Here is a 22971-nt window from a genome sequence, read left to right on the forward strand (position 1 = left end):
AGCAATATTTTAATACTTGTTTGCCAAGGGAACAACTATCATAAATTTTGCACATATTTGGTTAATATGGTTATGAAACAGATTGGATGTTCTACATCTACTGCTAAAACTTTTAAATACACTAAACAGTTTAACCCTTTTTGGTCTCAAAGTTTGCAATTCTGAAGTAGAAATAGGAAAACTGGCAAACATAGATGGGACTGTGAGAGAAACTAAGAATAATATATTAATAAAATAGTTAGCAAAAAGAGTGCTGTAAGGAAAGAGAAAAGATATGCACTACAACCAAAATTGTTCCTATGATTTCCATGGATTCTTGTGTATCTATGAGTAGATAGGAATCACAGAGTTCAGATATTCCCTGAAAAGGATTTCTGAAAATTTAAGAAACCATTGGCTTAGGTCTTATCCTGCCTAAATAAGACAAGACTTTTTTCACATAAAAGAAGGAAAGCAATTAACATTTAAATTATTTATTTATTCATCATCTATTTGAATACATACCATACACCCGAACTGGAACTAGGGAGATAAAAGCCATGGTGTTTGCCCTAAAGGAGCAAGTAATCTCGTGATGAAATTGGCTTATAAACAATTATAGTCATGGAAGTATGTATACTAAAAAATTGCCTTAACCTCAAGGGCCATGTATGTGTAAATGTAAATCCCTATTTTCTAGAATAGTACTATCCCAGAGGGAGACATTTAAAAATCCTTGCTTAATTAAAGTGCAAATAAAATGAAATCATTAAATTTCTAGAATAAAGTATAGATGAACATCTTAATTATCTTGTACAGAGAAAGGCTTTTCTACAGAAATACAAAAAACAAGAAAAGCCATAAAGGAAAGTTTCATAATCTGGTTACATATATTAAAACTTCTATTGCTATAGCCAGGACTTCCGGCACAATGTTGAATAGAAGTGGAGATAGTGGGCAGCCTTGTCTGGTTCCAGTTCTAAGTGGGAATGCTTTCAATTTTTCCCCATTCAGTATGATGTTGGCTATGGGTCTGTCATATATGGCTTGTATCATTTTTAGGTATGTTCCTTCTATGCCTATTTTATTAAGTATTCGTATCATGAGGGAGTTTAAAGGTATCCAAATAGGGGCAGAAGAGATCAAACTTTCACTGTTTGCTAATGATATGATATTATATTTAGAAAACCCCAAAGATTCAACCAAGAAACTCCTGGAATTGATAAATAAATTTAGTAAAGTCTCAGGATACAAAATCAATACACAGAAATCAGAAGCATTCATATATGCCAACAACAATCAAATCGAGAACCAAATCAAAGACTCAATTCCCTTCACAATAGCAACAAAGAAACTAAAGTACCTAGGAATATACTTAACCAAGGAGGTAAAAGACCTCTACAGGGAGAACTATGAAACACTGAGGAAGGAAATAGCAGAGGATGTAAACAGATGGAAATCCATACCATGCTCCTGGATTGGCAGACTCAACATCATTAAAATGTCTATACTACCCAAACTGATCTACAGATTCAATGCAATACCTATTAAAATCCCATCAGCATTCTTCACAGATATAGAAAAAATAATTTTACGCTTCGTATGGAACCAAAGAAGACCCCGAATATCAAGAGCAATTCTAGGCAACAAAAACAAAATGGGAGGTATTAATATGCCAGATATCAAACTACACTACAAAGCTGTAGTAATTAAAACAATCTGGTATTGGCACAAAAATAGGAATATTGACCAGTGGAACAGATGTGAGAATCCTGATATAAAACCATCCTCATATAGCCATCTAATCTTTGACAAAGCAGACAAAAACATACGCTGGGGAAAAGAATCCCTCTTCAATAAATGGTGCTGGGAAAACTGGATAGCCACTTGTAGAAGGCTAAAGCAGGACCCACACCTTTCACCTCTCACAAAAATCAACTCACACTGGATAACAGACTTAAACCTAAGGTATGAAACTATTAGAATTCTAGAGGAAAATTTTGGAAATGCTCTCCTAGACATCGGCCTAGGCAAAGAGTTTGAAGAAGTTCCCAACGGCAATCATAGCAGCAACAAAAATAAATAAAGGGGACATGATCAAACTAAAAAGCTTCTGCACAGCCAAAGAAACAGTCATGAAAGTAAACAGACAACCTACAGAATGGGAGAAAAATTTTGCATCCTACGCATCTGATAAGGGGCTGATAACTAGAATATACTTAGAACTCATGAAAATCAGCAAGAAAAAATCAAATAACCCTATTAAAAAGTGGGCAAAGGACTTGAACAGAAACTTTTCTAAAGAAGACAGAAGAATGGCCAACAAAAATATGAAAAAATGCTCAACATCTCTAATCATCAGGGAAATGCAAATCAAAACCACAATGAGATATCACTTAACTCCAGTGAGAATGGCCTTTATCAAAAAGTCTCCAAACAATAAATGCTGGCGTGGATGCGGAGAGAGAGGAACACTCCTACACTGCTGGTGGGACTGCAAACTAGTTCAACCTCTGTGGAAAGCAATATTGAGATACCTTAAAGTGATACAAGTGGATCTACCATTTGCGCCAGCAATTCCACTACTGGGCATCTACCCAAAAGATCCAATGACATGCTACAAAAAAGACACCTGCACTCGAATATTTATAGCAGCACAATTCATAATCACAAGGCTGTGGAAACAACACAAGTGCCCATCAATCCAAGAATGGATTAATAAAATGTGGTATATGTATACTATGGAGTACTATTCAGCTCTAAGAAACAATGGTGATATAGCACATCTTATATTTTCCTGGTTAGAGCTGGAACCCATACTACTAAATGAAGTATCCCAAGAATGGAAAAACAAGCACCACATATACTCACCAGCAAACTGGTATTAACTGAGCAGCACCTATGTGGACACATAGGTACTACAGTAATAGGGTATTGGGCAGGTGGGAGGGGGAGGGGGGCGGGTCTATACATACATAAAGAGTGAGATGTGCACCATTGGGGGATGGTCATGCTGGAAACTCAGACTTGTGGGGGGAGGGGGTAAAGGGCATTTATTGAAACGGGGGAGGGGAGAAAGGGCATTTATTGAAACCTTAAAATCTGTACCCCCCATAATATGCCGAAATAAAAAAAAAACTTCTATTGACTATGAATAAGGTCAAATGTAAATGATGAATTGAAAAAGTATTTGCAATTTCTGTGGCAGACAAAGGGTTACTGTGTTTATTATACAAAAGCACCTGTGAATTATTATAAAAATCAAATACAAAGTCATGGAGAGCCCAAGGTCAATAAATATTAGAACTATGTTTAATATTCCTTGTGATCAGGCAACTGCAAATAGAAACCAAAATATGATAGCATTCTCATCCATTAAACTGTAAATGATAAAAAAAATTGCCAATCCCTAAGCTTATCCAGGGCTGGAAAACTGAAAAACTCACAGAATGTTTGTAAAAATATAAACTGGTCTGTGTAAGGCAATATTGAAATACATAGTAAAGCTTTAAAATTAATAAATATAAATATTCCCCAGAAATTCACCTGCTAAGAATTCATTCTTAGAAGGTAATTATACAAGTATAAAAAGATGTTTATTCTAGCCTTACTTATAATGGTTAAAAAATTTAAAAAATGGAAGTGACCCAAACATCCAAAAATAGAGAACTGGTTAGACCAAATGTGATAAATTCATAAAAGGCAAATCTATTCGGTCATCAATGCAGAGTTGTGTACATGCATATACATGCAAACCCCAACATAGTTACTGCTATGGGAGAAGTTTCATCACTCATTGTTTGTTGAATAATAAAGAGCTGGCTTAAAACTATGTAACTATTATGCTATTTATGTAAAATTCTATGAACACACATACCCACTCACATAGAGTGAAAGATGCTAAAAAATGATGGTCAAAATAATGATATTTTCAGTGATTTTAACATTTTTTTCTTCCCCTTCTATATATTGCTTGAATTTCCTATGATGGGTACATATTTCCCTCATAAACAAATCAAAAAGTTTTTTAGAAAGCACTTCCACCCTCCACTACAATGCATAGCATTCATTATTTTCAGGACTCAACCCCTTAAATTATTGTTGGTCCTTTAACCTGGATTGCTTTTTCTTCACATCTTCTCTGCCAACTCATCAATTTATTCAGCTTAATATCAGAAGTTGTACTATAACAAATGTCATTGAACTTCTGTTTTCATAGAATTTGGCCAAGATCCTCAAAAGCCAAAGGTAAATCAATGCACTACAACAACAAACTTTTCTGAAAGGAATTACTGATGGTTGCACTTCTTCACAATGCCCATTTTACGGTGTTGCTGGGTGTTTCATGCATGGCTGCCTTTTGGTAAATATAAGGCTGGGTGTTGGTGCACAATGTCTCCCAATGGAAAAAACTGGAAACTCTAACAATCTATTTGTTATAATTTGTGCATCTATTATTCATTTTAGATTCGAAGTAATGATAGGCAGGATTTGGCAGCCTCCTCATGAACAGCTGTCTATATACCAACTTATCAAACCTGGGGTTGGTGGTGAATTGTAGTTAAGATTTCTAGATCCTCTGTTCTTACTTTGAATCTAGGCTGCACTCTTCAGACCATAGCAACCAAGCAGAAATCACAGAAAACCATAAATACCTCTGGTTTGTAAACATACCCACAAATTTTGATGTTATTTTCCCTGGATAAAGCAACCCCTGCCTAGTTTTGAAATGCACATATTTGTGTTTGTTAGATGTTTTTTTTAATTGGAAAGGAAAATGTCTATTTTTCCCCAAGAGCCCTAAGTTTAGGGATATATTTTAGACCAGTCTTTTGGCCTCCTCTTACAGAGTTATTCTTATAGAAAATATTTTCCTCACTGATAATAGGAACAACTTCATGACACTTGAACTTCCCATCTGAAATGGGAAAAATGATGTACTGGGTGGGACATTTCCAAGGTTAAGAGGAACTCTATGTTATATTGGAAGATTTTTAACAAATGAAAGTGGAAGCTAAAACTAGAACTAGACACATAGAATTGAGATTCAACATTTCTGTATTGGTTTTCAAGCTTTTGGTGTTTGTTCCAGTTTGTATCCATGACTAAATATCCTCTAGCCACCAAATATTTATGTGTAGTTTCTCCTGAGTTAAGTCCTTATTGGTCCTGCTTTTACCGTGGCACTGGGAGACAGTGGGAAATGAATACATTTGATGTTTCAAAAATTATATTCTCTCTTAGAGAAATGAGCACATGTTTAATAGAGATCTTTGTGGATCAAGAACCAATGGCCACTATTGTGGACTCCATCGGTGTACTGATGTTAGCAAAGACACAATGATCTACAACCACTTTTAGTATATAAGATATGCAATCCGTATATGGATTATATGGATGGACCATATAACACATTAATCTGGAGAAAGCTGTTTTTTACGGAACTATATACTCACCCCAAATTCCCATGAATACTGCAAAGAACACTGTTGATTCATTATCAAACAAATGGGACAACTGTAAAAACAACAGTAACGTCAAAAAGATCAGTTAGTATTAAATGTAATACAAAAGGAGGGAAATTCCAAGTCTTTTCAACATACCACAATGTATACATACCTTTGAAGCTAAACAGGTACTATTTAGTCTCCAATAATCGCACACTGAATCACAGAGTGGACACATGATCATCTGACCTCCAATATCAGGGTCACAGGTTTCCACGCTGCAGGAGGAACAGCCAAGTTATCTTAAAAGTGACAGGTGTTTGGGAGAAAATCTAAGCTGCTCTTATTAGGATAACTGTTTATATAGCTTCTTACATATGACTGAAGGGACAAGGAAGCAGCAATTTTTGTAGTAAATCATGCTTTGAGAAACAGAATCTTTAAGAGCTCATCAATAAAAACAGACTTTCCATAAAGCATGAGGTGAAGGGCAGTTGCTATGTCTGGGTCTTTTTCAAAAATATCAATTTCTGCTGCCATAAGGAAACATTCTGAAGCAAATTCCAGGGAAATAATAACAACAGTTTCAGTTAGCAGAAGATAAAGATATTTTCTCTATTTGGGCACCTCAGTTGCACTTACCTGCTTCTGTTACGTTCCATTGATAGTAAACCATAAATAAAACAAGCTAAGCCAACTACAGCAGCAAAGAACAGCATTTCTGTGTAAAATCCAAGAAAAACAAAATAGATGGCAATTTTTTCTCCAAAATAATTCCTGTGAAAGACAGTAAAAATAATCAGAGGTTGGAAGAATGTTATAGTCCAGAGAGCCTTGGTATTCTATTGAGACAGGCATGTGTGCCAATTTTGGCCCCATTACTTTCTAGCTATGTTAATTCTGGTAAGGTTATTAAACTCTCTAAACTTTAGTTTCCACATCATAAAATACAGGATAATGCTTATTCTATAGTGTAAGGATTGGTGTAAAGATTAAAAGACATAACATGTATAAGTAGGAAGCCAATTGAATAAAATTTGAATTTTGATTTTAAATAATATGATAATTAGAAGAGCCTCTACATTTTAAAGAGTTTAAATGTTGCTTTTTTTAAATAAACTGCAGAATATTGTGCAATGTAACTTCTAGCAATTAAAACATCAAAATCACATTCATAATTTGCATGGACTTTTGCTTTATCTCTCTTTTCTAAAATTGAAGACAATACTCTGATCACACTGTATAAATTTCCAAGTTTTGATCTCTGGTGGATGTTTATAGAATTCAGACATAGGTAGCAGTCTAAGGAATTAAAAATGACTACTTAATAAAAATTCTATGAAATATGCAGTTCATATCTTGCTTTGCAAAGAGTTGAAAAGTGACAACATTACTTGGCATAAATGTTCAAGTCTCATAACTAAGTTTTCTCTTTTTAAAAAAACACACCGAGTCCCCATTTAGGAACCAGAGAATATAGTTTTCTCTACTTCTGAAAAACCAGAAGTGTTGTTGTTTAACCAGATTAATCCTCCTCCTTATTCATACAGGGAGAGCTCATCTCACCAAATCTGTGAGCCTTTCTACAGTTTCCTAGGAAACTAAATGTGATCCCTTTTGGGTTCTAAGAACATGTTATAAAATTCTATGACAGCACTAATTATTCAATTGTAATTTCCATATATGCTCAAAACAAGGCAACTCTGAACATAAAGGTTATTAACTTCATTTCCCAATGGGAAGATTTTAAAATATATTTCTCATATTCAATATTTACTTTACTGAACCACTCATTTTTCAGATTTCAAAACTATTTTTAATTAAATAGGCATTTTTCTGCCTGCACAATGTTTTCTTCATTCTTTTCAATGATGATAAACATTTCTGCATTATTTTCTCATATTCAGTTTTCCAAATATCTATAAACTTCAAATTAAATTATAATGCTATCATATTCCTTGTTAATCTGCCATTCACAATTTCCTCAAGTTCACTCAGTGAATGAACCTACTCTGTTCCAGGTTTTTATTTAAAAAAAATATAGCAATTACTGTAATATTACCTAACATCAAAATAACAAAGTATAAAAATATTTTATTTTTTGGGCTTTAGTTTTCACCATGTCTATTTCCATTTGATGTTTTAAAATTATAGAATCAATAATTCTTAGAAGGTATAAGATCAATATTACTGCTATAAACTGAAAAATTCTTTAAAAATTCATAAGGAAACTGCATATTTCAACAACTTTATTTTTAAAGGACTACTTTTTTTCTTCCTTTCAAATTTCAATAATCTTATTTTTTGAGAATTAAAAAACAAAAAGCTCTCAATAACTCTAGATCTATAATTGCTATTAAAAATATTCTCAAAAAGAGAAATTGCTGAGCATTTCTTAAACAAAATCAGATGAGCATTTATTATAGGTAGAAATGTAAAAATTACTTTATTAATACTAAACTTTGAACTTGGGTATTTAACTGTATCAGATTAACAACTAAAGTATCTTTTAAGAGTGAGCAAATAAGAGACATATCTTAGATTTGAATTATGGTAAAATTGTATAGATTACTGAAATAACATTTAAGATTTAAATTAAACTATCTTACTATTCATAACAAAGAATATAAGAGAAATTTAGTAATATGAGACTGGCTATAAAGACTCAAATATAAGGAGAGCCTTCTCTTGAGTATTTGGTTTAGAAAAAATGTACCATATACCTGTGGTATTTCTTAACCTGTCCACTTTATTTACTAGACTTTCAATTAATGTATGGCACTATACCATCTAACATAGCATCTGATAGGTACATAGATTCAGTAATGTTGGTTGTGAGATATTGTGTGAAGGGATTGGTAGATTTTTGTATTTCTAGGACAGAATACTTAGTCTGAGACATAGTAAATAATCAAAGCAATGGAGATAAGAATCAAAATGAATACAGACCTGAAAAATGAATGAATAACTGCAAATGTTTGTTCTAAAGGGATCCATTTTTATAGGGAATTCATAGACATCTGAGAAACTTAGCTATTATATTATCTTGGCATTCTAATAACACTAGACCTATATTTATTCTATTTAGTATGTGGCAGTATATCAATATATGAAGTTATTATATTGCAAAGAAAAAATGGGCTAATAGAGCACATAAAATTCAAGACTGGTATGCCAATAGTAGTAACCTTGATATTCTCATTTTTCCCAAAAATATGTTATACAACATGAAAAAATTATCAGTGCCCAAAGAGCAGAAAAACCACTTACAAATATTAGACAGGAAATGAAATGTGGTATAGAGATAACATGAAATATGCAAAATCTAGGAATTCAGATTTCTATATTCTAATTTCTTCCTAGGTACCTCATCATCCTATCTTTTTTTTTAATCCTCCATATCCAATAGTCCATTAGGTCAAATAAATTCTGCAATAAAAATCTTTTTCTAATCATAGTCTTCTTTCCTTCTTGTTACCAGTGTCTTGGATGACATCTACAATATTTACTGCTGGACAATTTTAACAGCCTCCTTACTTTCCTGAGTTTAGTCTCACATCCCCTAAATTGTCTTCTGTGTTTCCAATAAAGTGATGTTTCTAAAGCAAAAATATCAATAACCTTTTCCTCCTTAAAAGGTTTTATCGTTTCACCTTAGCATTGTTCTCCATGATTTTGTTCCTGGTAAATACTCAAATCTCCTTTGCTGACACTCCTACATGAAGAATGAAATGCACAGTGCTCTTTAGCTCAGTCCTCTGTACTTATTCTCTTTGCCTGGGAAATTTTTACCTCACTTGTTTACCTCGCACCTTACTACTCATCTTTCAAGACACAGCTCAATAATGAACACCATAAAGCTGTCCCTGAGGTTGTCATAATTATCAAACAACCCCATAAGGAAAGTACTACTATTATTCCCATCTTAGAGGTGAATCTGTTAGCGGTTAAGTAACTTAACCAAATTTATATAGCTTTGAAGAGACAGAACTTAGATTTGAATCCAGTCTAGCTAAATGCCAAGGTCCAACCTCTTAACCACTGTGTCATCTCAATTGTCTCTCATAGATTTTTGCAAAAGCATTCACTTTCCAAATGAATAGTGTAGATACAAAACCAGGAAGTTATGAAATGGAGTGGGTGAAAATAGTAGTAAAAAATAGAATATTATGCCACTGTGAATAAAAAATAGCATCATCAAGTTTCAACTGATCCTGTGTAAGAAACTTACCTAATCAAATCAAAAGGCTGCTCCTTATAAAAATAGGAAAATCGAGCCCAATTCTGGTGAAGTATGTACCTTTCATTGACAGGATTAGGAGGTTCTGATGGCTTCCAATATTGGCCCTGACCATATTCAAGAAGAAGGTTCAAAAAAGAAAAGCAAAAGACAAAGGTGAAATAAATGAGCATCGCTTTTATGAGAATGTTAGTGAATATGGCTAAAGCTCTTGTTTACTTTTAGATTTAAATTTCATATTTCATTGATGTGACATTATATACTAAAATCTACAACTATGATAATAGTGATTTATTAAATTCTTACATCCACGTATCTAAGAACACAAGCTTTACTCAAACTGCTCACTTAATCTGAAATGCCCTTTCTTCTATACTCAAATTTGAACATAATACTCACAGCTCAGAGATTCACATCACTATATAGCTAGCTAGGACTTTAGAAATAGGCTAACACTTCTATTTTCTAGATAGAAAAATTAAACCTCAATGTGACTACTATTTTCAAAATGGATTCTAAAGAAAGTTCATGTGCAAATGTAATAATTTGTTCAATGAATTTCCATTTGAAACTTCAATGTCATGAGGCATTAACTATGTGTTTCAGCATAGCTAGTAAAGTTATCAGCTGGGAACCAAGGAGTCTTTGGGGATTTCCTGTCATGAGAGAGAATTAAGCAATTTCTAATAAAAAGGGAAGCAAATGAAAGAGCCTCCTTCCCAACAGGGCAAACTTTGAATGTGGGAGAGAGAAAATGAAATCAGTATTTAAAAATCAAACTTATGCTTACATCGTGGAGTGGGTAGGCAGATGAGTAAGTGTTAGAGTTTAGTAGTCTTTCAATCCCAAACTTTTTCTTACCATCCTCTACAGCAAAAGGACACCTTGAGAGAATATAGTATACCTACAAGGTAAGCACAAAGAGACACTATCACATTTCAGAACTTTAGGCTTTCTACATTTTTTTTTCAATCACAATTTAACAATGTCCACTTTGTCTGAATGTTAATATGGGCTCTGACTACAGACTAAATCTTCCCTTTGTTGTTTGGGAGAAGATGTAGAGTGTAGGATTGTATAGAGTTTGCAGGTATTTCAGCTCCTGGTTCTGAGAGCTTCCAATTTCCCTGGTGGGGCCAGGGGTGTGTGGATCATAATTTATTTTGCTTCTCCTGTACTAAGCTCCTCTATGAGTCTGTTGTGCCAGAATTCCTCTATAATCAGGGCTTCAAGTTGGAGTCTAATATCACTACTTTCAGTAGTGGTATTAGTTGGAGCAAGTGATTATTCAGTTGGAGGAAATGATAATTAGCCAACCTGTCATGAATGTTTATTCAATTAATTACTCTGGTGATTTTTATAAGGCCTTTTCATAATATCTGAAATTAACTCAAGATTATCATATCTCTATAATCTTTGCAAGCTCTTATATCTTTTTATCTATCAGTTTTTCCTGCATATAATTTGGGCTTTGGCATCCTCACTTTTGTATTTCTGTCAATTCAGTCTCATCTGCTTTTTGTCTTCCAGCAACTTTTCAGGATTTCCATACTATATTTTTGAATGCTGAAATTGGTCTTTTAATCATTGATTTAGATATATCCCCCCCCCCCTTCTTGTACATTTCATCATTCAAGGAGTTGCAGATTGGAATAGTTGTTGTCCTTGAATCATAATTCTCTGATCTGGCCATTCATTTTAAGGGCAGCTCAATATTCCATCTTGGTAAATCACTCACAATTTATGCAAGGTAGTTTCAATTTTTATAAATAATGTGATGAATATTAACTCTTTTACATAGTTTGGATTATTTCCTTAGTAAATATTCACCAAAATAAGAACTCTGTCTTTGGGAGTTAACAAAGTGGAAAAATTTACTCTACCAGGTATGAAGACGTATTATAAAGCTATGGTAATATGTACAGTATGGTACTGTCAAATAGAAAAAATATGGATTTAGGCAAGAAAAGACTTTATTTGAAAAGATTATTGCAAGATGGGGAGGGGAAGTTTTGAAATTGAATGTCTTGATCAGGTGATCTGCAAACATCTGAAAGATCAGGCAGAAAAGGGCTTTTCTATTATAGGGAGAAATAAGCGAGGTTTGGAGATTATTTTTCTTTGTATTAAGGAGAAAGCTGTAATACACGGTCAAGTCAGCTAACAAACTACTTTGTTCTGATGGATCAGTGAGTCAATGGAGATAAACAGTTCAGCTAACCCTCTATGATACAAAGCATGAGAATTTAGAGGGAGCATGTCTGGCCTTTATTACTACAAAGTGAAGAACTGACTTTTCCATGGTGCCAAAAAGGGAAAGTGACTTGCCTCACCTTGCTTTTCTTAGAGAACTTTAATGAATAATTATAAATTCCTTCTCTGTCCCTTTGTAAATGTAAATCTTTTTAAAAGCTAAATAAACCTCTTACCAGTTTTACAAACTAGGAATGTATTTCATAAGTTTTCTGGTACCATCTTTTTAAAATGTAAACATCAAGAAAGATAGCATCTCTGTCTCCCAGTCTCTGTGGCAATTTAGCCTAGGCACCTGACTCCAAGTTGTAACCCCCTCTTGACACAGAGATATGAGAAGTTTTATTTTTTCTTTGTATAAATGCAATTAACTATCACAGATGAATTCCTCAGTTATCAGGTGAATTTAGGATGAACTATGTGGTAAATGGTGCTGTCAAGTGAAACTGGTGGGAAGGGGTATCTATGAGTATTATCTAAGTCATATGAGGAAGTGTAGTTCTTTGTAATAAGCAGTTTTCCAGAAGGAGAAGTGTGAGGGGTTTCTTTTTAACTGCCCCTGTTTTCCAGGACTAGAGAACTCAGGTAGAGTTCAATATTTAGAGTCCAGAAGTAGATCTATAAATATACAGATACTTGGGTTATGATAAAGGTAACAGTACGAAACAATATGAAAAGTTGAATGTTTTCAATAATTGGTACAAGTTGACTGACTACATGTTTGGAAGAAAAAGTGACCTACATCTTGTACTATGAACAAAAATTAGTTCCTGGTAGATTACAGTTCTCAATGTGAAAAGTAAAATAATACAACTTTTAGAAGACAAATAAGAAACTAACTTCATTACCTTGGTGAGAGTTAATGATTAAGAACATTATTCATAATGATAGGAACTTAAGAAAGTGAATTCCATTAAAATTAAAAATGTCTATTCATCAAAAGAAACCATTAGAAGAAAAAAGGGAAGCAAAAAGTAAGAAAAGATCAGTAAAATATATAATAAATAAAGGACTTATACAAAGAATACATAAATAACTTCTACAAATCAGCCAGGGAAGACCTAATTGAAAACAAGCCAGAGACTTTAGCAGGCACAAACTGCACATATAAATACTCAATAAACATATACAAGGAGCTCAATTTCACTTATACCAGAGAAATAAAAAATAAAAATGTAACAACACATGCACAGAGAATTTCCAAAGTAATGAAAATGAATGAACAAAAGTTCATACAAAAGCTAAAAAAGTCCCTAAACAATAAATGTTGGCATGGATGTGGAGAGATAGGAACACTCCTACACTTCTGGTGGGACTGCAAACTAGTTCAAACTCTGTGGAAAGCAATATGGAGATACTTTAAAGCAATACAAGTAAAGTTACCATTTGACACAGCAATCCCCCTACTGGGTATCTACCCAAAAGATCAAATGACACTCTACAAAAAAGACACCTGCACTCAAATGTTTATAGCAGCACAATTCACAATTGCAAAGTTGTGGAAACAACACAAGTGCCCATCAATACATGAGTGGATTAATAAAATGTGGTGTATGTATACCATGGAATACTATTCAGCTATAAGAAACAATGGTGATATAGTATCTCTTGTATTTTCCTGGATAGAGCTGGAACCCATTCTATTAAGTGAAGTATCCCAAGAATGGAAAAACAAGCACCACATGTACTCACCAGCAAATTGGTATTAACTGATCAAGACCTAAATGGACATATAGGAATAACATTTATCAGGTGTCGGACAGGTGGCAGGTGGGAGGAGGGGATGGGCATACACATACATAATGAGTGAGATGTGCACCATTAGGGGATTGGTCATGCTTGAAGCTCTGACTCGAGGGGGGCATGGGAAATATACATAACCTTAGCATTTGTATCCCCATAATATGCTGAAATGAAATGAAATAAATAAATAAAAAACAAAAGCTAAACTGATCATCCAAGTAAAATGTTGAGTTGAAGAAGCCAGACTCAAAAGAATACATACTACATGATTCTATTTTCATAAAGTTTAAAAACAAACCAAACTAATCTCTGCTATTAGTCTACTGTGCTGAGGAAAAAGGGAATAGTGATTGGGAGGAGGTGCTAGAGCTTCTGCATGGCTAGGGATGCTTTCTGTTTTGATTTGGTGCGGGTCACATGGCTGTACTTTGTGACAATTATGACTTGTGGACCCATTTCTAATATTCGTCAATTAAAAAAAAAGTGGTAATTTCTGGTACTGGAAAACATATGTGGCAAGCCAAGTACTCTCACATGCTGCTACTAGGACTCTAAGTTAATACATCTTTTTGTAAAGGGTGATAGTGTAATATATGTGTGTGTATATATGTATACATTATATATATAAATATATATATTTAATTGTGCTTCCAGAAATTTTACATGCAGTATCTGTTTTGCACAAAAATTACATTTATGCTGAAATTTGTAAATACCAGCTTGCAAATTCCAGAATTTGCAAGCTGGTTTATAATGTCAGAAAAGTTGGAAAACACCTCAGTAGCAATCAGAAGTGAAAATGTTCAATTAAGTCATGTTACATATATGCCTGGAGTATTAAGCAACCATTAAAATGAATAGGTAGTTTAATATAATATATAAATTTATATAATATAAACTATAAATTGTTAAGAGTGTTTTCAACTGATGAAACAAGTAATGTAAGTATTAATATAAGGAATATTTTCATTTTATGTTATATGCATCTTTAATATTTGATACCTTTTTTATCTCTTTTCTTTTAGAGATAGGGGTCTCACTGTGGGCCAGGCTGGAGTGCAATAGTGTGACCATAGCTCACTAACCTCAAACTCTTGGGATCAAGTGATCCTCCTGCTTCAGCCACCTGAGCAGCCAAGATTACAGGCACATGCCACCACACCCTGCTAATTTTTTAAGTTTTTTGTAGAGACAGGGGATCTCACTATGTTGCCCAGGATAGTCTTGAACTCCTGTTGTCAAGCGATCTTCCTACCTCAGCCTCCCAAAGTGCTGGGATTACAGGCAGGAGTCACCACCATACCTGGCCTAATAATGTTTGGTAACTTTTACAATCAGGATGAAATTGTGTCTTACGTGTACAATTTAAAAATTTAACAAGGTAATGGCCATAGAGCTTATATTGAACTACTGGAAAATGCTTATAATATAAAATGATATGAAGAAATAATTTATGTCTTATTAATTCATTTACTCATTACTTAAAAATACTTATGCATGTCAGGTATTGGGTACTGAAGAGATAATGTTGAGTCTAGTAGGGAGATGGACACTCATGAAAAAATAATTATATTATGTAACTTAAAATCTTTTATTTTCTCAGAAGGAAATCATGTAGTTTCTAACCACACTAAGAACTCTGACCTATACCATAAGAGTACTGCTGAGATTTTGAAGGAGTGACACAATCATATTTTACAAAGATCATTCTGGGTGCCTGTATGAGAGGGTAGCAAAAGTATAGATAAGGGGATGAATTAAAAAGCAATGTAGATCTCATGAGTGACAGCTGTAATTTTGGACAATTTGGTAATGGCAGAGATGCAGAGAGAAATGGACAGATTCAAAAGATATTAAGAGTTAAACTGATGGAACCTAGTGATGTATTGAACATGGGTGATAAAGGAGTAGAAGTTAAAAGAATCTCAGGTTTCTTGTTGGTGCCTGAAAGGAGGTGCTGCTCATGGAGAGAGGATGCCTGGGAAGGGACTAGGTCCAGATGGCTTCTGTTTGTTGGTGGTGACATGTGGGAATGGCAGCTAAAAAGTCTGGCTTTAGAGAGGTCAAGTATGAGTACCTTTGATAGGAACAAATATAGATGATCTGTAGGCAGTTGGATATTAGGGTCTAAAACTTTTGGAACACTTTGCAAACTTAAGGAGAAAAAAACTTTTAAAGAACACCATCAACAAATGAACTGTATTGGGGAGGAGTACACTTATAAATTATAAAATCAAGTTGTGAAATGTTATTTGACAAAAAAGATATTGACATAAATCCATATGTTAGGCATTATCAGTGCAATGGAAAATGTTCTACTATAGATAAAATTTTGGCCTCAGTGTGCTGTAAGAAACAGTTCTCTATTCTTGAGGAGGGACTTTGTAATTAAAATGATCAGATATTTCCTATTTGTTTCTCTTCATTAACACAGAGAATTCTTTGTTATATGTGCAACTGAAATCTCATATTGATGGTATGAGCTTTTCCACCTACAAGGCTGAATAAATCTAGAACTTTGTTCATGTTAAAAAATCTGGTCTCTTCCTAAAACAAAATGTATATACACATAAACATATGTAGCTGTCATATAAACATATACAAATCTGATATACATATATATATCACATATATGTGATATATTTTGTGAGGCTCAGATGTCACGATGGTTGTGAAATGTTTTGAAAATATGAAATTCTGTATTAATGCAAGATGCTCTCATAACACTGTTCAATTTGTACATACATACATGATAGTGTTTTGGATAAGGATGGGACAGAAGGAACTTTTTCCACACTAATCTCCCAAATAACTTCCTCAATAGAGCAAAAGTAGTATTGCTCTACTACAAAGAAAGGGAAATTATGCTTTAATGTTGAATTAGCTAAGGTATTGGCACTGTTTACAGAGAACAAGTAAATGAATACTGACATTTCTATTCCTGAGCAAGTTCCTAATTTATCCCTATGAATTCACTGGGCTTTTATTAGCAACTTTTTAATGTAACAAGTATCTCTCAAGTGCTTTACAATTTTCACATACATTCATTCTACTATTTGATTCTCACAATAGTGCCAGTATTATCATTATCTCTGTCTTAAGAGGAGTTATCATATTTAGAAAGTAGGTTAGAAAGAGTTATGACTTGAAACCAAGTCTTCTGATTACATATCATGAACTATTTGTTCTCTTAAAAGTTGCCTCTTAAGTGGCTGTTATTTAATCCTGGTAAGAAGATAAAATTTTTTGTCTGTAGATTCGTATTTTTGCAACTAAATTCTAGGAATCACATTTTGGTTTAATATTATTCTCAGTAGATTTTTTAAATATTTATTTAGGAATAGGAACTAGAAAAAAATGGAATCAAGCCTAAAGTTCCTCAGAAAAAGTCAATCTCAAGTTAAGGGTCTTGTGATTGCTGTAACCCTGGTGATCAAATTAATAAGAAACATTTCCCTGATGACTAGTGATGTTGAGCATTTTTGCCTATACTTTTTTGCCATTTGTATATCTTCAGGGAAATGCAAATCAAACTAAAATCAGATATCACCTCACTCCAGTTAGAACAGCTACTATCAAAAATCCAAAGATAACAAGTGTTGGCGAGGATGTGGAGAAAAGTGAACCCTTACACACTGTTGGTGAGAATGTAAATGAATATAGCCATTCTGAAAAACACTATGAAGGTCCCTCAAAAAATTAAAAATAGAACTATCATATGATCTAGCAACTCCACTACTGAGTATATATCCAAAGGAAATGAAATTAGTATATCAAGGAGATACCTGCACTCCCATGTTTATTGCAGCACTATTCATAACAGCCAAAATATGGAATCAACCTAAATATCCATCAATGGATGAATAGAGAAAGAAAATATGGTATATGTATACAGGGGAATACTATCTAGTCATAAAAAAGAATGCTATCATTTGCGACAATGTGGATAAATCTGGAGGACATCATGTTACAATAAGTAAAATAACTCAGGAACAGAATGACAAATACCATATCATCTTACTCATATGTGGCATCTATAAAATCTACTTCTCATAGAAGTAGAGAGTAGAGTAGTAGTTACCAGGGAATAAGGAGGGCTGAGGGGAGATATAGATGGGGAGAAATTGATCAATAGGTACAAAGTTACAGTTAGATAGGAGGAATAATTTCTCACATTCTATTGCATAGGAGGATGACTAGAGTTAACAATAATCTATATTTCAAAATAACTAGAGGAGAGGTTTTTGAATGTTCATATCATAAAGAAATGATAAATGTTTAAAGCAATGGACATGATCCAGTAATCCCATTACTAGGTATTTTACCCAAAGGAAAAAAAGGCGTTTTATAAAAAAGACACTTGCACTCAAATGTTTATAGCAGCACAATTCACAATTACAAAGATGTGTAAACAACTCAAGTCCCCATCAATACATGAGTTTATTAATAAAATGTGTATACCATGGAGTACTACTCAGCAATAAAAGATGGTGAACTAATAATATCTTTTGTAACAACTTGGATAGAACTAGAGACCATCCTTCTAAGTGAAGGTATCACAAGAATGGAAAAACAAACACCATGTGTACTCAATACTAAATTGGAACTAATTAATTAACAGTTATGTGTAAGGATGGAAGTAAAACTCAAGAGAAATCAGGTAGGTGGGAGTAGGGAGCAGGGTATGGGTAAATTCACACCTAATAGGTACAATACACACTGTCTGGGTGATAGGCACACTTATAACTTTGACTCAAACCGTGCAAAAGCAAATTATGTAACCAAAACTTTTGTACCCCTGGAATATTCTTAAATAAAAAAAATAAAGAATAAAGTGATGGATATGCTAATTACCCTTATTTGATCATTACACATGTATACATATATTGAAACATCATGTTGTATCCCATAAATATGTATAATTATTATGTGTCAGTCATAAATTTAAAAAATAAGCAACAGATAAAAAGTATAATAGCAATATAAAACCTACATCTTTTTCCTCCGAAGTTAGATCAATAATAATAATATCTAAGATCTGAACATTTGGTATATGCCAGCCAGTGTTCAAAGCTTTTCATATCTTTACTAATTTAATTCTCAGGGTAATCTATGAAGCAGACATTATTTCTATTTAATCACAAACAAACAGTGGCACAGAAACTTACGATCTTTTGGGAGAGAGGTTTTTAATGAGAAACTTAAAGATCCTAGGACTTCAAATGGAGAAGAAACAGTATTATTCAAAAGGCTGAAAATAGTTTTAAATGAAGGAAAAAAGGTTCTGAGGTTTCTCAGATTCTATCCATATATAAAAAAATTAACACATTCTATTTCCATTTGGAATGATCAATACTTCCCCACCATGCACTGAATTTATAAAACCAAATTCTAAGATGATAAAACAATTTTACAAAGATCTTGTAAAATCAGAGTCCTCTGGCTTTCAATAAAGTACTTTTGTTAGTATTGCACAATGCCTCTTTCTTTACTTTATCCACACTCTCAACCACTCATTTTTAAACAACAGTTTAAAAGTTTGGGAGGTTAACAGATTTAAGTGGTCCAAACACACTTTCAAACTTGCCAACATCCCCTGCTCATAGCCTACATAGAAACATCCTGCAGACACGATACTGAACATGCACACGTATAAAAGCACACACAGGCACACATCCCATACTTGAAGGGATGTGTTCAAAGGTCTTCTCTACCTACAATTCTGTTTCTTGAGGAGGATGGAAAGAAGGTTGATGGATCATCAATGAGGAAGAGCTCCTGCCGATGTCTGTTGAATTGGGCAGTGAAATATTCCGGCTGAGGATACTTAACATGCTCTGGGAGTTTCAAAGGCCCAAGCATATAGCTTAGGGGAGTGTGCTCAGTTCGAGGAATATCACTCTCCTGAATGGGCATTTTGATTCCCAACACTTCAGCGTAAGTAACTAATACCTCCCAAGGGGCATGAATCTTGACAAAATAAGTTCTTCCATCTTCAGAGTCCTACATAAGAAAGGCAAAATAACAAAAAGCTTACTGATCAGTTTGTTACTGAGCTGATTAAAGAAAAGAAACACAATTTTATACAATCTAATCTTTTAGCAAAACTTTGAGAAAACAAAATTTTAAAAAAGATATATATTTATACCTAAATTTACATATATATACATTTATACTTTATATATATTTGTGAGAGACAGAAAGAGAAACAGAAACATACAGAGACACAGAGATAGACAGTATTTTTAAAAGTAGATTTTGGGGTCAATGTACACTTAGCTCTAAATCCAAATTATATATGTGGTTCTGGGCAATCAAGTTTTAGTGACTAGCTATGAGCCAAGAATTTTGTTTAGGTTATATGAGGGATACCTACAAACTATAAGGTGCACTCACTCTTCTTACCCAGCTTCTTTGGTACATAGTCTACACAAACAGAAGAACTTTAGGTAATAAGGGTTCATTATATAGGAGAATATTTAAATTATAGATTGTGTGGTATAATAATATACATTTATTAGTTCAGTAAAAATTAGAGAAATAAGAACTATAGATTATTAAAACTAGAAATTATTAGAAGTTTCATAGATAGGATGGGATCTTAAATAGGTCTTCAAGCACAATTTAGAAGGAAGTTCTAGAAAAACAGTAAATGAAAAGAAGTTTCAAAGAAAATTTGGCATATTCATGAACAGAAATATTGCCTTGAGTTAAATAGCAGGTTTGCTGCAATATAGTCATGTTAACTATTATTAGATTATAGGCAGCCTTCAAACTGAGACAGTTACAAAACAAAGACCATGTCTTACCTTCCTTTGTATCCTGAATAGAAACGACATATGTCCAGTTTTAAAGTGTTCATCTAAGCATCTCATATTCAGAGAACTGATCTACTTACCTGTAAGACTACAGGCCATCAGTGCACATATTTGTAGCCAAAAGTGCTATTGTGTTGCCCGCAAACACAAAATCTATCTAGTCAAAGGCCAGAATAGAAGAAAACAACACTTAAAATAGTAAGATTCTTGTGTAAAGTGACAACTACATTTACCCTTTTGTCTTCAGTTTCCAACTCAAGACCTGTTTTTCTGAGATTTGCTTCAAACTCTCTTCTTCTTTCCTGTGGCAAAATAAATTGATAGAATCATGCAGGACACTTCTGTTTTATTGCTCAGTGATGGACAGTGTCTTACTTATCTGAAAAACTTTCCTTTAACATATATAAAAACATAAAAGAAATATAATTGAAGCTGAACCATCTCATTCTAGAAATAATTCTTATTCACTCATGAAATTTTAAATCCTCTCTGTCCATCTCATTAATCACTGCATTTATGAGTTTATTTTTGTTTGATAATTACTGCCGAATTTTGCAATATATTCATGATGCATTATTAATTATTCAAATGTGCCATTATAAAAATAATTCAATGCCAAAGAACAATTTTTAGGCTTAGAGTATTACAGTTAAATATAATAAAAACATTTGAGTCAATATACATATATTTGTTGTAATAAAGTTTTGATTGAATGAACAATAAAAGATTCCCAAGGATAAAACATTTACCCTAGGAAAAAATAATCTGGGGAAAGTCAGCTAGAAATTTTAGGAGAATGAGAAAAATAAATGATATAAAACGTCAACTATTAAAAAAGGGTTTCTGTATATTTTTTAAAAAAATGAATGGTGGTGGGTATCAAATTTCCATGGTATTTACTTTCTATGGATACATGTGGAAAAGTAATTGAGCAGGACCATTGACAATATATCCTAAGTTACATTCTTTACAACTATTGATTGTAGATTGATCAGGCTTTTAGTCCTGTGAGTCTTTCTAATGAATTCCGAAGGCTGAGGATGGTCTTGGGGGCTCCTTAAAAGGACACAAGAAGAAATAGATTCTGGGGCACAAGTGGAAGAGTTGGCTTTAGATGTGAGTAAAAGAGTTCATCTACGGTAACAGATGATACTTGTGGATGGATAGATGGTGATAGAATTATACAGAATTTCTATTCTCCTTGCTTCAGTTTTCTCAATGAAGCAGAAAAGTGTGGTCAGCTGGCATAAAGATGGGGGGGGTACTGGAGATATAAGGAGAGAAAAAAAATTATAAAATAGTCATCTAGGAGGGTAGAAGACAATAGAATAGGGAAGTAAAGTATGAATGCTAGACACCGCAAATGCCCAGTTGAGGTGCATGGGCACAAAAATAAGGTAAAATGTATCAGCGAACTGTATACTTTTCCTTCTTCATGGATGCTGGCATATAAGAGGTGGAGAGTTGGATTTAACTAAAGTTGTTGTTTTGTCAAGTAAATACAATTGAGAGAGGGCAAAACACTCTTGGTATACATAATTGAGTCATTACAATTGTTGAGCATGAGACTTAAGCTGGATAAAGACAGGAAAGAGGAGAATAAGGAGAAGTAAAAAAGTGGTAAGATAATTGCATCTTATCTTGTCCTGGTAAGATTAAAAGAAGAAGGGTATGGGTCAGATCTGAGGGGACAGTCAGACAGCTGGACAGCTGGAATGAGATTATAATGAGCTGCAGTTATTAGCAATGACAAGTTGTAGGGGAGTGAATGGCTGAGTTAGAGAAGAGGCTAAGAACATTGGAAAAGGTAGTACTAGTAACAAAGAGGCCAGAGTACCAAACTAATCATGTATGTACGCACTGAGATTACCAATGACTAAACAAAGGAGTACTGCTGGAGAGCTGACAGTGAGCCAGGAGCTAAAATTGTTGAGAAATAAAAGGGAAGACCCAGGGACAGATAAATGACAGCAAGAATACAGGCTAGCAATAAATATGATGAAATGTAAAGCTCGGAATTTAGGGACAAGGGAGGGAGAATGCAGCATAACCAACAAGATACAAAGAAGGCAATCGGTATTTCCCCCATCTCCAATGAAAGGCTGTGTAAACAAAACCACCATCACTTGAGAGGGCTGTTAGGAGAAGCAACAAACCTCAATGAGGAGTCAGGTTTGAAGGGAACATTCAGAGAAGAGATGAAAATGAGGACAGTTCATGAATTTTAGAGTCCTAGGGAAAGGGTATTCAGGGAAAGAGTGAAAGAAAGGGACAGATCTGGATATGTACAAAGTCTTATGGGGACAATACCTGTATTTTCTTAATTTTTATTTTATATGACCTTACTTTGTAAGTATTTGCATAAATGTGCATGTGTGTGTGTATATACACACATGCAGATACAAATAGATTAAGTTATCAACTCATTATTTTAAACATCAAATATTTATTGAACATCCATTATGCTCCAACCACCATTCTAGGCTTTTGG

The 22971-nt window shown here is 33.7% G+C and overlaps 1 protein-coding gene across 4 annotated transcripts in view; it reads right to left on the minus strand.

Moving 5' to 3' along the window:
* The window catches only part of ANO5 (anoctamin 5), an 83856-nt gene that overhangs the window by 37465 nt on the left and 23420 nt on the right, over positions 1–22971 (minus strand). For all 4 annotated transcript variants that reach the window (XM_012735527.2, XM_012735526.2, XM_076002093.1 and 1 more), the window contains 7 exons: positions 20714–20782; positions 19381–19665; positions 10457–10570; positions 9658–9773; positions 6069–6203; positions 5599–5704; positions 5436–5496 (listed from right to left, as the gene is read on the minus strand). In XM_012735527.2, the coding sequence (XP_012590981.2) occupies positions 5436–5496; positions 5599–5704; positions 6069–6203; positions 9658–9773; positions 10457–10570; positions 19381–19665; positions 20714–20782 (886 nt within the window). The remainder of the gene's footprint in view (positions 1–5435; positions 5497–5598; positions 5705–6068; positions 6204–9657; positions 9774–10456; positions 10571–19380; positions 19666–20713; positions 20783–22971) is intronic.

Source organism: Microcebus murinus, chromosome 4, assembly GCF_040939455.1.
Source record: "Microcebus murinus isolate Inina chromosome 4, M.murinus_Inina_mat1.0, whole genome shotgun sequence".
Taxonomy (NCBI): domain Eukaryota; kingdom Metazoa; phylum Chordata; class Mammalia; order Primates; family Cheirogaleidae; genus Microcebus; species Microcebus murinus.